General features: G+C 40.3%; 1 protein-coding gene across 2 annotated transcripts in view; it reads left to right on the forward strand.

The window, feature by feature from the left end:
• Nucleotides 1-12,872, forward strand: part of LOC137170350 (chondroitin sulfate proteoglycan 4-like) — a 39,644-nt gene that overhangs the window by 13,450 nt on the left and 13,322 nt on the right. The window contains exons 4-9 of one of the 2 annotated variants that reach the window (XM_067573651.1): nucleotides 6,036-6,164; nucleotides 9,099-9,262; nucleotides 9,944-11,071; nucleotides 11,219-11,629; nucleotides 11,727-11,848; nucleotides 12,687-12,795. In XM_067573651.1, coding sequence (XP_067429752.1) covers nucleotides 9,137-9,262; nucleotides 9,944-11,071; nucleotides 11,219-11,629; nucleotides 11,727-11,848; nucleotides 12,687-12,795 — 1,896 coding nt within the window. In that variant the 5' untranslated portion in view covers nucleotides 6,036-6,164; nucleotides 9,099-9,136. Of the gene's footprint in view, nucleotides 1-6,035; nucleotides 6,165-6,184; nucleotides 6,407-9,098; nucleotides 9,263-9,943; nucleotides 11,072-11,218; nucleotides 11,630-11,726; nucleotides 11,849-12,686; nucleotides 12,796-12,872 lie in introns of those variants that run through there. The other variant, XM_067573650.1, reaches the window with a different exon arrangement.

The following is a 12,872-nucleotide window of genomic DNA, read 5'->3' on the forward strand; positions in this document are numbered from 1 at the left end:
GATGTTTTGCTTAGAAGTGTTTAATGATGTTAAATCGTGCGATGAGCTGCGGGGTCAAATGGCCTGGCGGTGAGTCAGACCAGCAGCTGCTGGCAGCCATTGTGTTTAGGGACTGACCTTTGTCACAGTGTTTAAATGAGAACACAACAGTACACAGCTGATAGTGTGATATTGTGTTAGTAGGGAACAGTGTGTGAACGAGGGAGAGAGCGAAATGTGTAATAAAATGTATTTGTGATTTGAAAATGTGCACACATGCTTGTATGCTTGTTTAAGTGTGTGTGCTCTAAGTGTTAAGTACTCGAAAATTGAGATCAGACAAAGAGCAAGATGCAATTTCCTCATGTACTTCTATTGAAGAGATTTCGGAAGACAGTCACATCTCCTACTTGTGTCTTCATAGAGCTGTACATGGAAAAAGAGGCTTTCTTCCAGGCTTTCTTCCATTTTTTCAACTTTCCACTTTGGAAAAAAAAAAAGAAGAAAACATTGGAAGACAACCAAAGGTCGTTTCCTCTCATCCCTTCCCATCCTTCCCTGCCCTACACTTTCCCTTCCCATCAGTCCTCACTGTGAGTTCTGATCTGCAGATGTTGCCTGTCTTTGTTTTTTCAGAAGCGTCCACGTTTTATAGGTTGGTAAGGAGGAGAGGAAGATGAATGTAATTGTAAGACAACAGTTGGGATGTGAGCCAGTGGATGTGATTGTAAAGTTGAATTCATTTTATCATCTTAAAGGTATCCTTTTTCACTGAAGACATTTGGACCTTGACATTTTGGAAGGGAAAGCTCGGGTGTAATTAATAACATTAATGATTGTTCTGCCTGTTCAAGGGCTCTAGTATCGCACATGAAGGCTCACTGGGACACTTCGAGCTGAGCCATCCATCGTTGGTGTTATTAGTTCCACCCGTGCTTTTCCTGCAATTACAAGTCAAAATGTCTGAAGGAATCACCACTGAAGATTCCCCAAAGTATCTTAGATTTTTGTTCTGTCTTTTACTTATTGGCCTGTTGGAGTCTTGTTCTTAAGTGTGTGTGAGAGAGAGTCTACAATTCCTGCAAACAGACAAGGCTAGATCCAAAATAACAGACTGATAGGATGAAGAGAGTGTGTCTGTTTTCTGTTCTTTTTTTCTCAGATAAGTGCCGCTCAGCTAAAGATAGTGTAGCAATGGCACTGCTTGTCCATTGTTTCCTACTTTTTTCACCATAATCACTCCTTATCGTATCGTATCTTTTATTATCTTATCCTGTAATTGTGAATAAAATTGCTTCTTCTCATCTCTTGCTGTTTCTTATTATGTCTTTTCTTCTCTTTCAACAAGTGTGCTAAATAAAGTAGCTATGACTCAAAGTGACTCACATCTAAATCACTTTCCTCCGCATTTCGGCACACACACACTCATACACATACATGTCTTTCTATACTTATGAGGACCCTCATTGATATAATGCATTCCCTAGCCCCTAACCTTAACCATCACAACTAAATGCCTAACCCTTATACTGACTGAAAGCCAAGTCTTTGAAAGACCAGCCAAAACATCCTCACAATGCAGAAACATCCTCACCACCAATGGTTTCAAACTAAAATCGGTCCTCACAAAGATAGCAATACAACCCCACCCACGCACACAAATACACACACTCATGCACACACTCAAACAAAGAGTCTAAGGTGTCCCCAAACAAAGGTAGCAGCTGGTCCCAGCATCACATTGCACATTTTAAGAGAGAAATATCAAATATCTGAAGAGGTGCCTCTGGGAAGTGTGATGGGATACACACACACACACACACTCACACACAAACACACAGTCATGTTTCCATCACTTCAGAGGACATTACATTGACTTACATTTAGGGCTCTAACTCTAACCCTGACTTACATACACTGACTCTAACTCTAACCCTTACATTCATTTCCTGTAGACTCATCATAACCATAACCACCACATGCCTAACCCTAACCCTTACCCTAACCTTAACATAACCTTAAACTAACCTTAAATTTAAACCAAGTCTTCACCCTAAAATGAATGATTTATGTTAAGAGGACTTGCTTTTTTTTCTCCATAAGGGAGGCGTGTCCCCACAACATTAGGAATACCTGGACCATACACACACACACACACACACACACACACACACACACACACACACACACACACACACACACACACACACACACACACAGACACACACAGAAAACAAAGTGCACTGTCTATCTGACAGTCTCTTTCTGAGCCTCTCTCTGTCTGAAACTCTGGCCTTCTTCTACAGCCCTTTGCTCTCTTTCTGTTCTTATGTAACTGGCTCATAAATAGAAAATGGATGTGTCACTCAATTACTGTATTTATATTGGAAATGGGACTAAAAGCTCGGGCCAAGGTTTATACCAGAGCCCACACAGTGTTTTAGTCCTTCTTCCATTAACTTTATTTTTCCTCTAGTATAAAAAAACAGAGTGACTCACTTATCTCAGCCATACAGGTGGATAATGTGGTGGGATTTCTGCTCTTTTTTTAATAGCAACTCAAATATCAGTAGATCTGTATCAAACTGCTGAAATGTACCAACATGTGTCATGTGTTGACTCATGTGTTGGCACATGTTTCGGCGCATGTTGGCACAGGATACAAAGGTGAGGAAGGAAGGATGGGAAGCATGGAGAGGAAACGAAGGTTGAGGGAAGCAGATGTGTCTCTCTGTTGTCTTTTCTTTCTTAATAATGATAATAATAACTTTATTTACATAGCACCTTTAAAAACAGAGTTTACAAAGTGCTTCGACAGACAAAACAAAAGCAGGATACTCAAAAAAGCAATAAAACAACAGAAAGTCAAACAGCAAGGCCAAAACAAAACAAAAACAAGACAAAGTTAAGATAAAGTTAAGACAAGAAGACAAAAGTCACAAAAACACAGTAGAGAAGACAAAAGACGTTGAAAGATAAAAAGACGATAAGAAAGATTTTTTTAAAAAGACAGTAAAAAGATGACATCACATAACATCAAGTCTGTGAAAATTGGTTTCAAGAAGTGATTTAACATGTTCAGTTGCACACAGCAAAGTGTTGGTGACACGCTAAGAAGCAGGGACCTGTGAGGCTTGTCCACCCAGCTGTGAGATTTGTTTTTTGTTTTTTTAGCTGCTGCTGGAGTTAAATTGGTCCCAATCCTCCATCTCTTCCTGGTCTGCTCTGTTTGCTGTTATCCTCAGCCAGGTGGTTCCTGTTCTCTACCTTGTATTATACCACTTTCATAGCACTGGGCACTGCTCTCAGAGAGTCACCAACACCTCTGTGAACTGTTGTCTGCTAAATATTTGAATACTATACCACTTGTTTTTTTTAGAAAAGGATGGAAAACATCTTTGACCTTGTCTCATACTGCAACTTAAGACCATATTTGCACACCGATATTCACCTGAAAAGGTTTGCAGGCTGAAATGTTATTTGATAGAGAAATTTCCTTTTATCTGACAATTAGGGTGATTTTGTCAGTTATTATAACATTTTTCTTACAAACTTTTTGTGCTTTATAATTAGCCATCGTAATGTAGAACTGCACGCACACAAACAAACATGGCGGTTCAAAGTTGAACCAGGAAATAGCTCTGTAAAATCCAAAATAAATTGATTGCTTGATTGAACAAATATTACACCTTTTTTTAGGGCTGCAACTAAGTATTTTCATTATCAATAAATCTGTTGATTATTTTCACGATTCATTGATTCATTTGTCATCAATGACGTCATGAGTCAATTGTTCTATAAAATGTCAGAAAATGGTGAAAAATGTTGCCCAAGGTGCAACCTAAAATGTCCTAAAAATGATCTTAAAACAGTCCACAACCCAAAAATACTCAGTTAACTCTCACAGAGGACTAAAGAAACCAGAAAATATTCACATTAAAGAGAATTTTGGTATTTTTTCTTAAAAAAGTAGTTGGCAATTCAGTTCCTGTTGAGTGACTAATCGTTGCAGCTGGTGTCCTGGTGGCCTAATCATCCAACACAATGACCAAAAAATCGCAGCGTCTCTAATTTGAGTCTGGCCGGACACCTTTGTTGCATGTCATTTCTTCCTCTCACCCTGTATTTCCTGTCACCTCTCTGTTGTCTGTATAAGATAAGCAAAAACTGATTATGCATTCAAGTAAGAGACTATGGTTTTCATCTGTTTATTTCCATATGGTTCCAAATTATTATAAAATATCTGCAGGAGTTTATAGGCAATAACACTTTATGCACAACGTTTTAGATAAGACTAAGTAGTTTTAAGCAGAAAAGAAAACTAATTTCCGTTCATGAACTTCTCCTACTTCTCCTATGCAGAGAAAAGATGAATGAGTGTGGATGCTCAGTATAAACATTGTTTTACTCTCTTGTCTGCTAGTTTAGCTTTAAAGACTTTTCCAGCCTAAAAGACAAGACGCTAATCCTCTCAGCGTGGGATCCAGGCTCATTAAAACACACCAGCACTCTCGTCATGAGAGGACCCGTCACCGGCTGAACTGTGACCTATTTTGGGTGTGACCCCTGCATTTAAGAAACCAGGCTGCAGAGTCTATTATTCAACATCCTGGGAACTAAAACTAAACACAGCACTCCTCTCATGTGCCAAGCCAACTTTGAATCAGCAGGCGAAGAAAGGCCCTTATGTTTTCTTTCAACATTTTAATGGACCAAACTCTCTCGAGCTGCAGCTTAACAGCACATTTGAGTATGTGTGTGTGTAATTGTGTGTGTTTGTGTGTGTGTAGTGGTGGTAGGTTAGAGGGTGGAGGGGTTCAGGATACAGACAGGGGAGTGTGTCCTGCAGTTTGAACAATCACACCCAAACTTCCACTTTACCTCAATGAGCCACCGGCTATTTCCCTTCCTTTAACCTCTCGTTCCTTTTTACTTCGTCTCTCTCCTTGGTTTTAGCAATTTTGCAAACTCACTTTTCCTTCCTACTCTTCACATCAATGTTTTACTTCTGTGTTTCTATCTCTCTCTGCGGGTCCATTCATTTCAGTTCAGTGGGTGCTTTATTGCCATCAGTGATGGAAAAGTGGAAAGTAACCAATTACAGGTACCATTGTTACTGTAAATTAATAGCTTTTTTATGTTTTTGAAAACACTTTAAAATCCTTAATATGTACTTTCACTTAAGTATATGGATTTTTGATTAAAGCCACTACTGTATGTGTTGAATTTGAAAATATCAGACTTTGGCATCCCCCAGTGGTAGTATAAAAAATGACACTGTGGCAGACAGTAATGCACGTTGCATTGCCCATTGGAGGGTGACATGTCGGAGTGGGAGGGAGGATGTAGATTTGCCCCAAACACTTAAACGTTAAACATTAATATTACTATAATTACTATTGATCTTCACATGCTTTTGATCTCTTTTTATTTAATTAAATACTCTGATAGTGCAGCATTGCCCAGATCAGAGTTAACATGATGTTGCCTTGTAATGTTGAGGGTGTGGAATACAATGCAACGTCACAGATTTCCATCCATTCATTATTTATACGCATTTTCCTTTTGCAGGGTTGTGGGGGGATGGAGTCAATCCCATATCTCAGAGAGCAGTAGCACTCAGTTTTGTCTGAAAAAGGGCAAAGAACTGCTGTGGCAATGGATGCTATAAAGTGTAACCAAAATCATAATAAAGTAACTGTATTCATAATTAATCAACTCAAGTAAGTGAGTTTACTGTTAAATACTTAAGTTGAACTTACAGTACTGCCAGCAGTTCTTTTGCTATGGCCGAGTCAGGAGGGATTTTCTATTTATTGCTTTGAACATTTTTTTTCCTCATGAAGAACAATCTGTGAGAAACCTTTCTTATAAGAAAACATAAACGTGAGTAAAATACGGAGCAGTTGGTGTGCAGGATGTAGTTGTACTTTTGCAGCCAGGATACTATATTGGCCCTTTAACCTTTGACAGTAAGAGTGAGATCCAGCCTCAGTCTCCATGAACACAAATAACACACAATCTGCTGTGCCTTCTTCTCTCCCTCTCTGTCTCAGGATGTGTTATGACACCTCCCCCATGTGTTCATGTTTGGTACTGAGCACTACACCATCCAGGTCTTCTGTGTTTGAGGGGAGGATCTGTGGGTGGAGTTTCACCTCGCTGTGCTCTGCTCACTAGTACAGGTACATTTTTTTAAAAGGCTGTAATCCAAATCCAGCAAAGCAAGTAGAGACTGTCTGGAAGTAGTCAGCGGTAGAAATGACATGCAGAGCCACTGCTGTACATTAAAGACAATGGACGGTACAGTCAGGCAACCAGATGTTGCTCTTAACTGAGTGCAAGTTTGATTTTAAACTAACGATGGGGAGTTTTGTGGCTGATCTGTTTCTGCTCCTGCTGCTTTCCACAGGACAAGTTTATGGAGGTAAGGTGCTGCAGAGGAGAGAAAATCACTTCTTCTCCTAACTGTGAACAATTATGCTACAACATTACTTTTTAATCATTTCTTGCATCACTACAATAGAACTGGTACAACTGTAAAAAAAAAAAAAAAAAAAAAGGTTTTCCCTTAAAAAGCATGTAAAAAATACTGTATAGTTTTAAGGGTTGTTAGTGTAAATTTATTTAAGTTCACTTTTAACATTCACACTGAAACTGTGGTTGTGGTTGTGGTTCTGTAAATTCACAGACACAGGAGATAATGATAACGTTGACGCAATAGCAATATCCTTGTTAGCACCACCTTTGATTAAGTTTAAATGTGTCTGTGACAGTTGGCAGCTTATTGTTTAATCCATTTAATATTATGAGTAGACATATGGCAATACGCTGTTGGATTATATTTTAGTTGAATGCTTGCTCTTACTTATCTCATTTACAAGGATGTATGTACCTGATCTGATGCCACACTGCTTGCCAAATGCCCTCCTATATAATTTAAAGTTTGATTTATATAATATGTTCACTCTGCTGATAATCCTCACATAAAACAATTGAGAACAACTCAGTCAAGTCAGGATTATCATTAAAAAGTTGCTCCTTGCTCTTCCCTTGAAAACATTTTGGTGAACTCAGCAGCAGCCTTAATGAACTTTTTACAGAGATGTTGCAGTACAACACCTCTTATTAACTCTAAATAACTGCCGCTAAAATATCAACACTCACTAAGAATTTAAAGGTTGCAGGGAAAAAACCTGAATTGGCCATCAGCAGAAAGTTCCCCACATTTCTATACTATTCTTATACCTGCTAATTCATTCGAAGTGTGTCTGTGACTGTAGGAAGATTACTAATAATCCAATGTTCAGTGGCATCATAGAAGCAGATTAGATATAGATGGACAGACATGAGTTACACTGACAGTGGGCTTATAGGCTTTATGCAGAGCGGCATGCTGGGCCGGTCTGCTGACTGAGTGCTTCTCACTGGGATCTGTCTTATAACAAATATTTTTTTGGCAAGCTGCCCATTTCAAAACCATGCCGCAAATGGATTCAAAGACAACATAATAATAAGATATTACAGTAAAGTATTTATGACAAATGAGACCGATTGCAGATGATAAATTTAAAAAAAATAATGATGAAAGATGGAACGCAGAAGAACAGATATAAAAGAATAGAAACAATTTATTTTTCTAATGTTTTCTATCAATTTGGCAAATTTGTACAAAAAGGAAAGTCTGTTAATCATATTTTATGTGCTGCTCAAATAAGAACCATGTTTACTTTATGTCTGCCTTGTAAAGCACTTTGTAATTGCTCATTTTGATAAGTGCTATATAAATAAACTTTATTATTATTGTTATTATTATTACTCAACTGCAATTCAACCAAATTAACCAAAAATAAATGATACCTAAATTCAACAGCAGAATTTGATCCAAAACGTAACAAAACAATCAAAGTTAGAAGTTAATTTCCAATGTTGGCAGACTTGGCCAGATGCTTTAACCTGCTGCAAGAAAAACAGTATTTAGAGACTGAATACTTTGTTAAATGGTTGGATTTTCCTACAGGTAAAAGGTAAAAGTCTACCTTGTGTTGATTAATTTATTCATATTCATAAAAATGTCTTGACTTCAGTTTTTCTCATTTTTCTCATGTTTTGTGGATCTGTTTTTTAATTTGAATCATTTAGATATTTTCTTTTTGTGTGTTCAGTTGTACTGCCATTACATACTGCTGTACTGTTTGATTTATAGGGTTTTTAGAGTGTCCACCCATCCCCAACCAACCACACACACACACACACACACACACACACACACACACACAAACATTTCCCTGACCTCTATTTTCTGTGTGTTACGGTTTCCACAAATGGACGGTCATTTTGCCAGAGTGCTTCAGTACCGATGCTTTGTAGGTCAAATCGATTGAAATCAAGACTGCTTTACTGTTCACAGATGATGTGGTGGGTACACTGGCCTCACGACTGAATGATACATTTCAATTACATATTAAAAGGTGTTTATACCACGCAATAAAGGGTAAGTTTTTTTAATGGTATGTATTTAATACCAAGTTCAAGCTCTGCCCCCTAAACTTTAAACCGACTAATGACATTATTTGTGCTTCCAGAGCTGCTCTGCCCCATTGAGTGATGTTTGTAAAACTAAAAGTCCAATCTGCGTCATTTGGGTCAACAGTGAAGTCTAATTAGCAGCAGAACATTTCCAGGATGCATTAGTCGTCATTAATTGAATTCGGATAGCAGGTGTAAAAGGCAGAGTAGACACCACATTGGCAAGCCAGTCAATACAGCAAATTGTCTGTACTGGGCCTTTGCTCACCAAATGTTCATTCATTTTTTGTGTGTTAGGAGTTACTGTTATATACAGATAACCAAAGAAAAATAGATAATACCAGATGATGAAGTTTGAATTATAAATGGTATGGGGGTATGGTTCATGGTATGGTGTCCACCCACTGCATGTCAGCATATTAATGACATTGTTTCGCAATACTGCAACTACATATTTGTGTGAAATTCTCTCGTTGGTATTGATAAATCCGGTATACCCCCCACAGATACACACTTTTTTAAATTATTATTACTTTATGCCAAACTACTAATTCAACTCAGCTTCTCTGTTTCCTTTTACATTGTCACAGTGTCATTCTACGGTGATGGCTACATCCACCTGCGGACAATGGAGTCGTCCATTCAGACGTTGCTCCATGTACGATTTCGAACCTCCAGTCAGGCAGGGCTGCTATTTTTGGCAGCAGGACGCAGAGACTTTTTGCTGCTGGAGCTGATCTCTGGGCGCCTGCAGGTAGGCCATTAGGATAACACACATTAGCACAACAAGCAAACAAACAACACAAATGCATTAAATGTTCATTTTAATGGACCCAAACATTATGAGAGGAAGTGTATCAATTTGTACTTTGGCAAGGGAAAGACGATTTAAATTTTAGTAATATGGCTACAGATGAGACAAAGTCAAATCTTTCTAGAGGCTCTCTCATAAAGATGCCTCACACCTTTAAAACGAGAAAATATTTGTCCCTTGGGCTGTTTTAGCTTGTATATGTTGGCATTTACTATCCTGAGGAGAGCCAGAGAGAAGACTGCATGCACACAGCTTGGTGTCAGATTGCTTGCAGAGTGAAAAAAAAATAAACCCCCCTGGCACTGACTTCATTTCAGAACAAGTTTCTTCATGACTAAGGTTAAGAGGGAAGACCACAACAGTTTAATGAAAGCTTCAAGTATAAGGCGAGGGAGCTGCTCATGAAAGAGTTTGGTTATATTTGTGTTTGGGGAATAATCTGATCTACAGTCAACCAATCTCATCACAATGTAATACATGCTTTTATGTGTTTTGTTCCTTTTTCTTGCCACTCTTTCTTTTACAAATTAAAGTTTGAATTTGGCCATAAAAACAGAAATTTGTCAAACTTTCATGTGTCTTGGTTATCCACCCCTTCTTGTCTCCACTGTCCCCCCACAGGTACGCCTGGACCTGGGCTCAGGTGAACGTTCGCTGCGCTCAGAAAAGGGCATCCATCTTAGTGACCTGGGGTGGCACTCCATGGAGCTAACTCATGACCGCCATAATGTCACTATGACTGTGGACCGAAACTCTCACACCAGCCTCCGTATGCCAGGACCAGATTTGGAGCTCAGGGTCGAGGACGGCCTTTTTGTTGGCGGGACAGTCGAGCTGAACAATCCGTATCTTCTCAACATCTCCACTGGGTTTAGAGGTTGCATAGATGAAGCTGTGTTCAATGAACATAATCTGCTGTCCAGCCTGAGGCCGTATTCTGGGTACAAGAGCATCCATGAGGTATCTCTGGGCTGTAGTGCGCAGTTTTCTGCGACAGAAGAGGATTCTGTCAGTTTTTTCAGCTCCAAAGCCTTCATCACTCTACCACCATGGGAGGTACCTCAAGAGGGGTTATTTGAATGTGAGCTGCACCCCTCTGCGAGAGAAGAAGATGGTATAGTCCTGTACAGCTCCGGCAACCAGGGAGGTTTTGTTGCTATAGAGATCAGAGATGGTCACCTGGTGGCAACGGTTGGAAATGGAGATGGGAGTAAAACTGAGCTGCATTCCTTAACACATGTCCATGGCAACTTCACCTGGTATCCCATCCAGCTGCACCTGCTACCCCACAGCATCCAGCTGAAGGTGGGCGAGGAATTGGTCAAGGCCAAACTGAGTCTGGAGCTCCAAGTCATCCAGCTCAAAGGGCCTCTCTTCCTGGGAGGGCTAGATGAACAAGTGCGTGGAGAAGTGAGGCAAGCTGGGTTGATGTCCACTGCAGCTGGGGGGCAAATGACTGGAGGAGGAGGCTCGTTTAAAGGCTGCCTCCGAAACATTAGGGTGAACACTCAGAGAACAGGCCTCCCTCATGCTGTTGTCACTAAGGACATCACTTTGGGCTGCAAGACAGGACAAGCTCCAGATGCAATGACCACCACTAGCCCAACAGACAGTCCTGAGTTTGATATTACAACCACACAACCACTGAGCAACAACAGTGATAGAAAGAAGAACTCCAACTTTCTGTTGTTGAGGAAGTTAGAGGTAGCGGAGGGAAGCCGGGCACCCCTGGAGCCAAAACACATAAAGGTAGGACTGGTTGTCACTGGCTGTCACTTTTAGTCATTTGGCAAACGGTTCTTACACATTAATGCCAATAACAATAAGGTGGAGGTGTGTAGTTTTCATATGTCACCATTGATATATATATAAGTCTCTGTTTGCACTTCCTTCCAGGTGAATCTTGATTTCCGGAAGTTGGGCATCCATCCATCCCAGTTTAAGTTCCGTATTGAGGAGCAGCCTGTCCATGGCCAGCTCCGCCTGGACCTGAGTCCAGACCCAGATGGGATGCTGGAAGAAGGGCAGGAGAGGACTATCACAATGGGATCAGAAGAGAAGGACCGGACTTTCAGTATGCTCGACCTGTGGCAGGGCCGAGTGATGTACGTTCACAGTGGGTCAGAGGACCAGCAAGACTTCTTCATGTTTTCAGTCTTCTCCAGCAATAAGAAGGAGCTTCCTGTGTTGCTGAAGGGCAACCATCTGCACCGTTTTGATATCAGCATCAGTCCTGTTAATGATGCACCTGTGCTCAGCCTGCCAGAGGGAAACCTTTTCACTCTGGTGGAGAACTCCAAACGACCGGTAGGTACAGCAGATTGCCCGGATGGTATGTACATGTTTTTGATGCACAAGAAGAAGAATAAGAAGTTGAAAGTTAATACAACCACAATGTTCCCAGCTGACAACAGATGTGTTGAGAGTGTCGGACCCTGACAGCAGTCCTGCAGACCTGGTGTTCAGCTCCCTGGGAAACCTCAACACTGAGGCCGGACACCTTGAGCACCAGGATTACCCCGGCAGGTTGGTGCTATGGCTCGTGAGGCTTTACAGTGCCTCGCAAATCTTCTTACAACCAGTCAGTGAGGGCTAGTGGAGAGGTTGCTGCAGTTTTAAAAATAATGCAATCTATATCTGGATTAAACAAAATGTTCCATGCAAAATTGCATTATGAAATGAAGGTTAGTGGAACAGAAGCTAGCTGTGTGTTGTGTTGAATCCATTGTTACCTAGCTAGAAAGTGATATTCTTCATATCAAGAAAGAATATCTTCTTCATCCATAAATACTGGACCTGACAACTTTATCAAAAGGATCTATACAATTATGTCAGACATCTGATATGAGCTTGTCACATTTCACATACAGTCAAAGCCACTATTATTAACTTGTTGCACCTGGCTATGTAGCCAAAATGGTTGCTGCTATTACAGCAGTTTAAATTCACATTTGATTATCACTTCTGTTCACTATTGTCTCTGGGTGGACCAGGACCTTCTGTTGAAGTTATAGATTACCTCTAAACATGCACAACAGTTCTTTATATGCACAGAACACAACTGTTGTCGCAGGTTATGTAGATATATACTAATCAAGGTGATACTGCTCATTTATTCATCATTATATTCTGGCAACTAAATGTCTGATTTCTCTTTCTGAAAGCAGTCTTTCCTATTGTTGCTCATGAGCTCAATTGAACCTCAAGTGTGACCAGTGTGTGGTGACACACTGGCCACATTATCATCTTCACTGCTCTGTTGCTAATCCTGATCTCCAATCTCCTTTTGCAGCATCAGACAAACAAAGTAGAGTGAGAGACAAAAAACAGCATTGAAGTTAACAGTGTTGCATCTATTTTCCAGGGCCGTTAACTTGTTCTCCCTGCATGATCTGGAGGAGGGTAAGATCAGCTTTGTCCACACTGGGGTCCCCACCTCTAGGCTGGCACTCAGAGTCAGCGACGGGCATAAGGTAATGTAGTAGCCTGCCTAAGACACTATAAACACATAAAATGGAACACAGAGTATGTGAGTTATATTGTTGGTTTA

The sequence above is a fragment of the Thunnus thynnus genome, chromosome 19 (assembly GCF_963924715.1).
Source record: "Thunnus thynnus chromosome 19, fThuThy2.1, whole genome shotgun sequence".
In the NCBI taxonomy this organism is placed as follows: domain Eukaryota; kingdom Metazoa; phylum Chordata; class Actinopteri; order Scombriformes; family Scombridae; genus Thunnus; species Thunnus thynnus.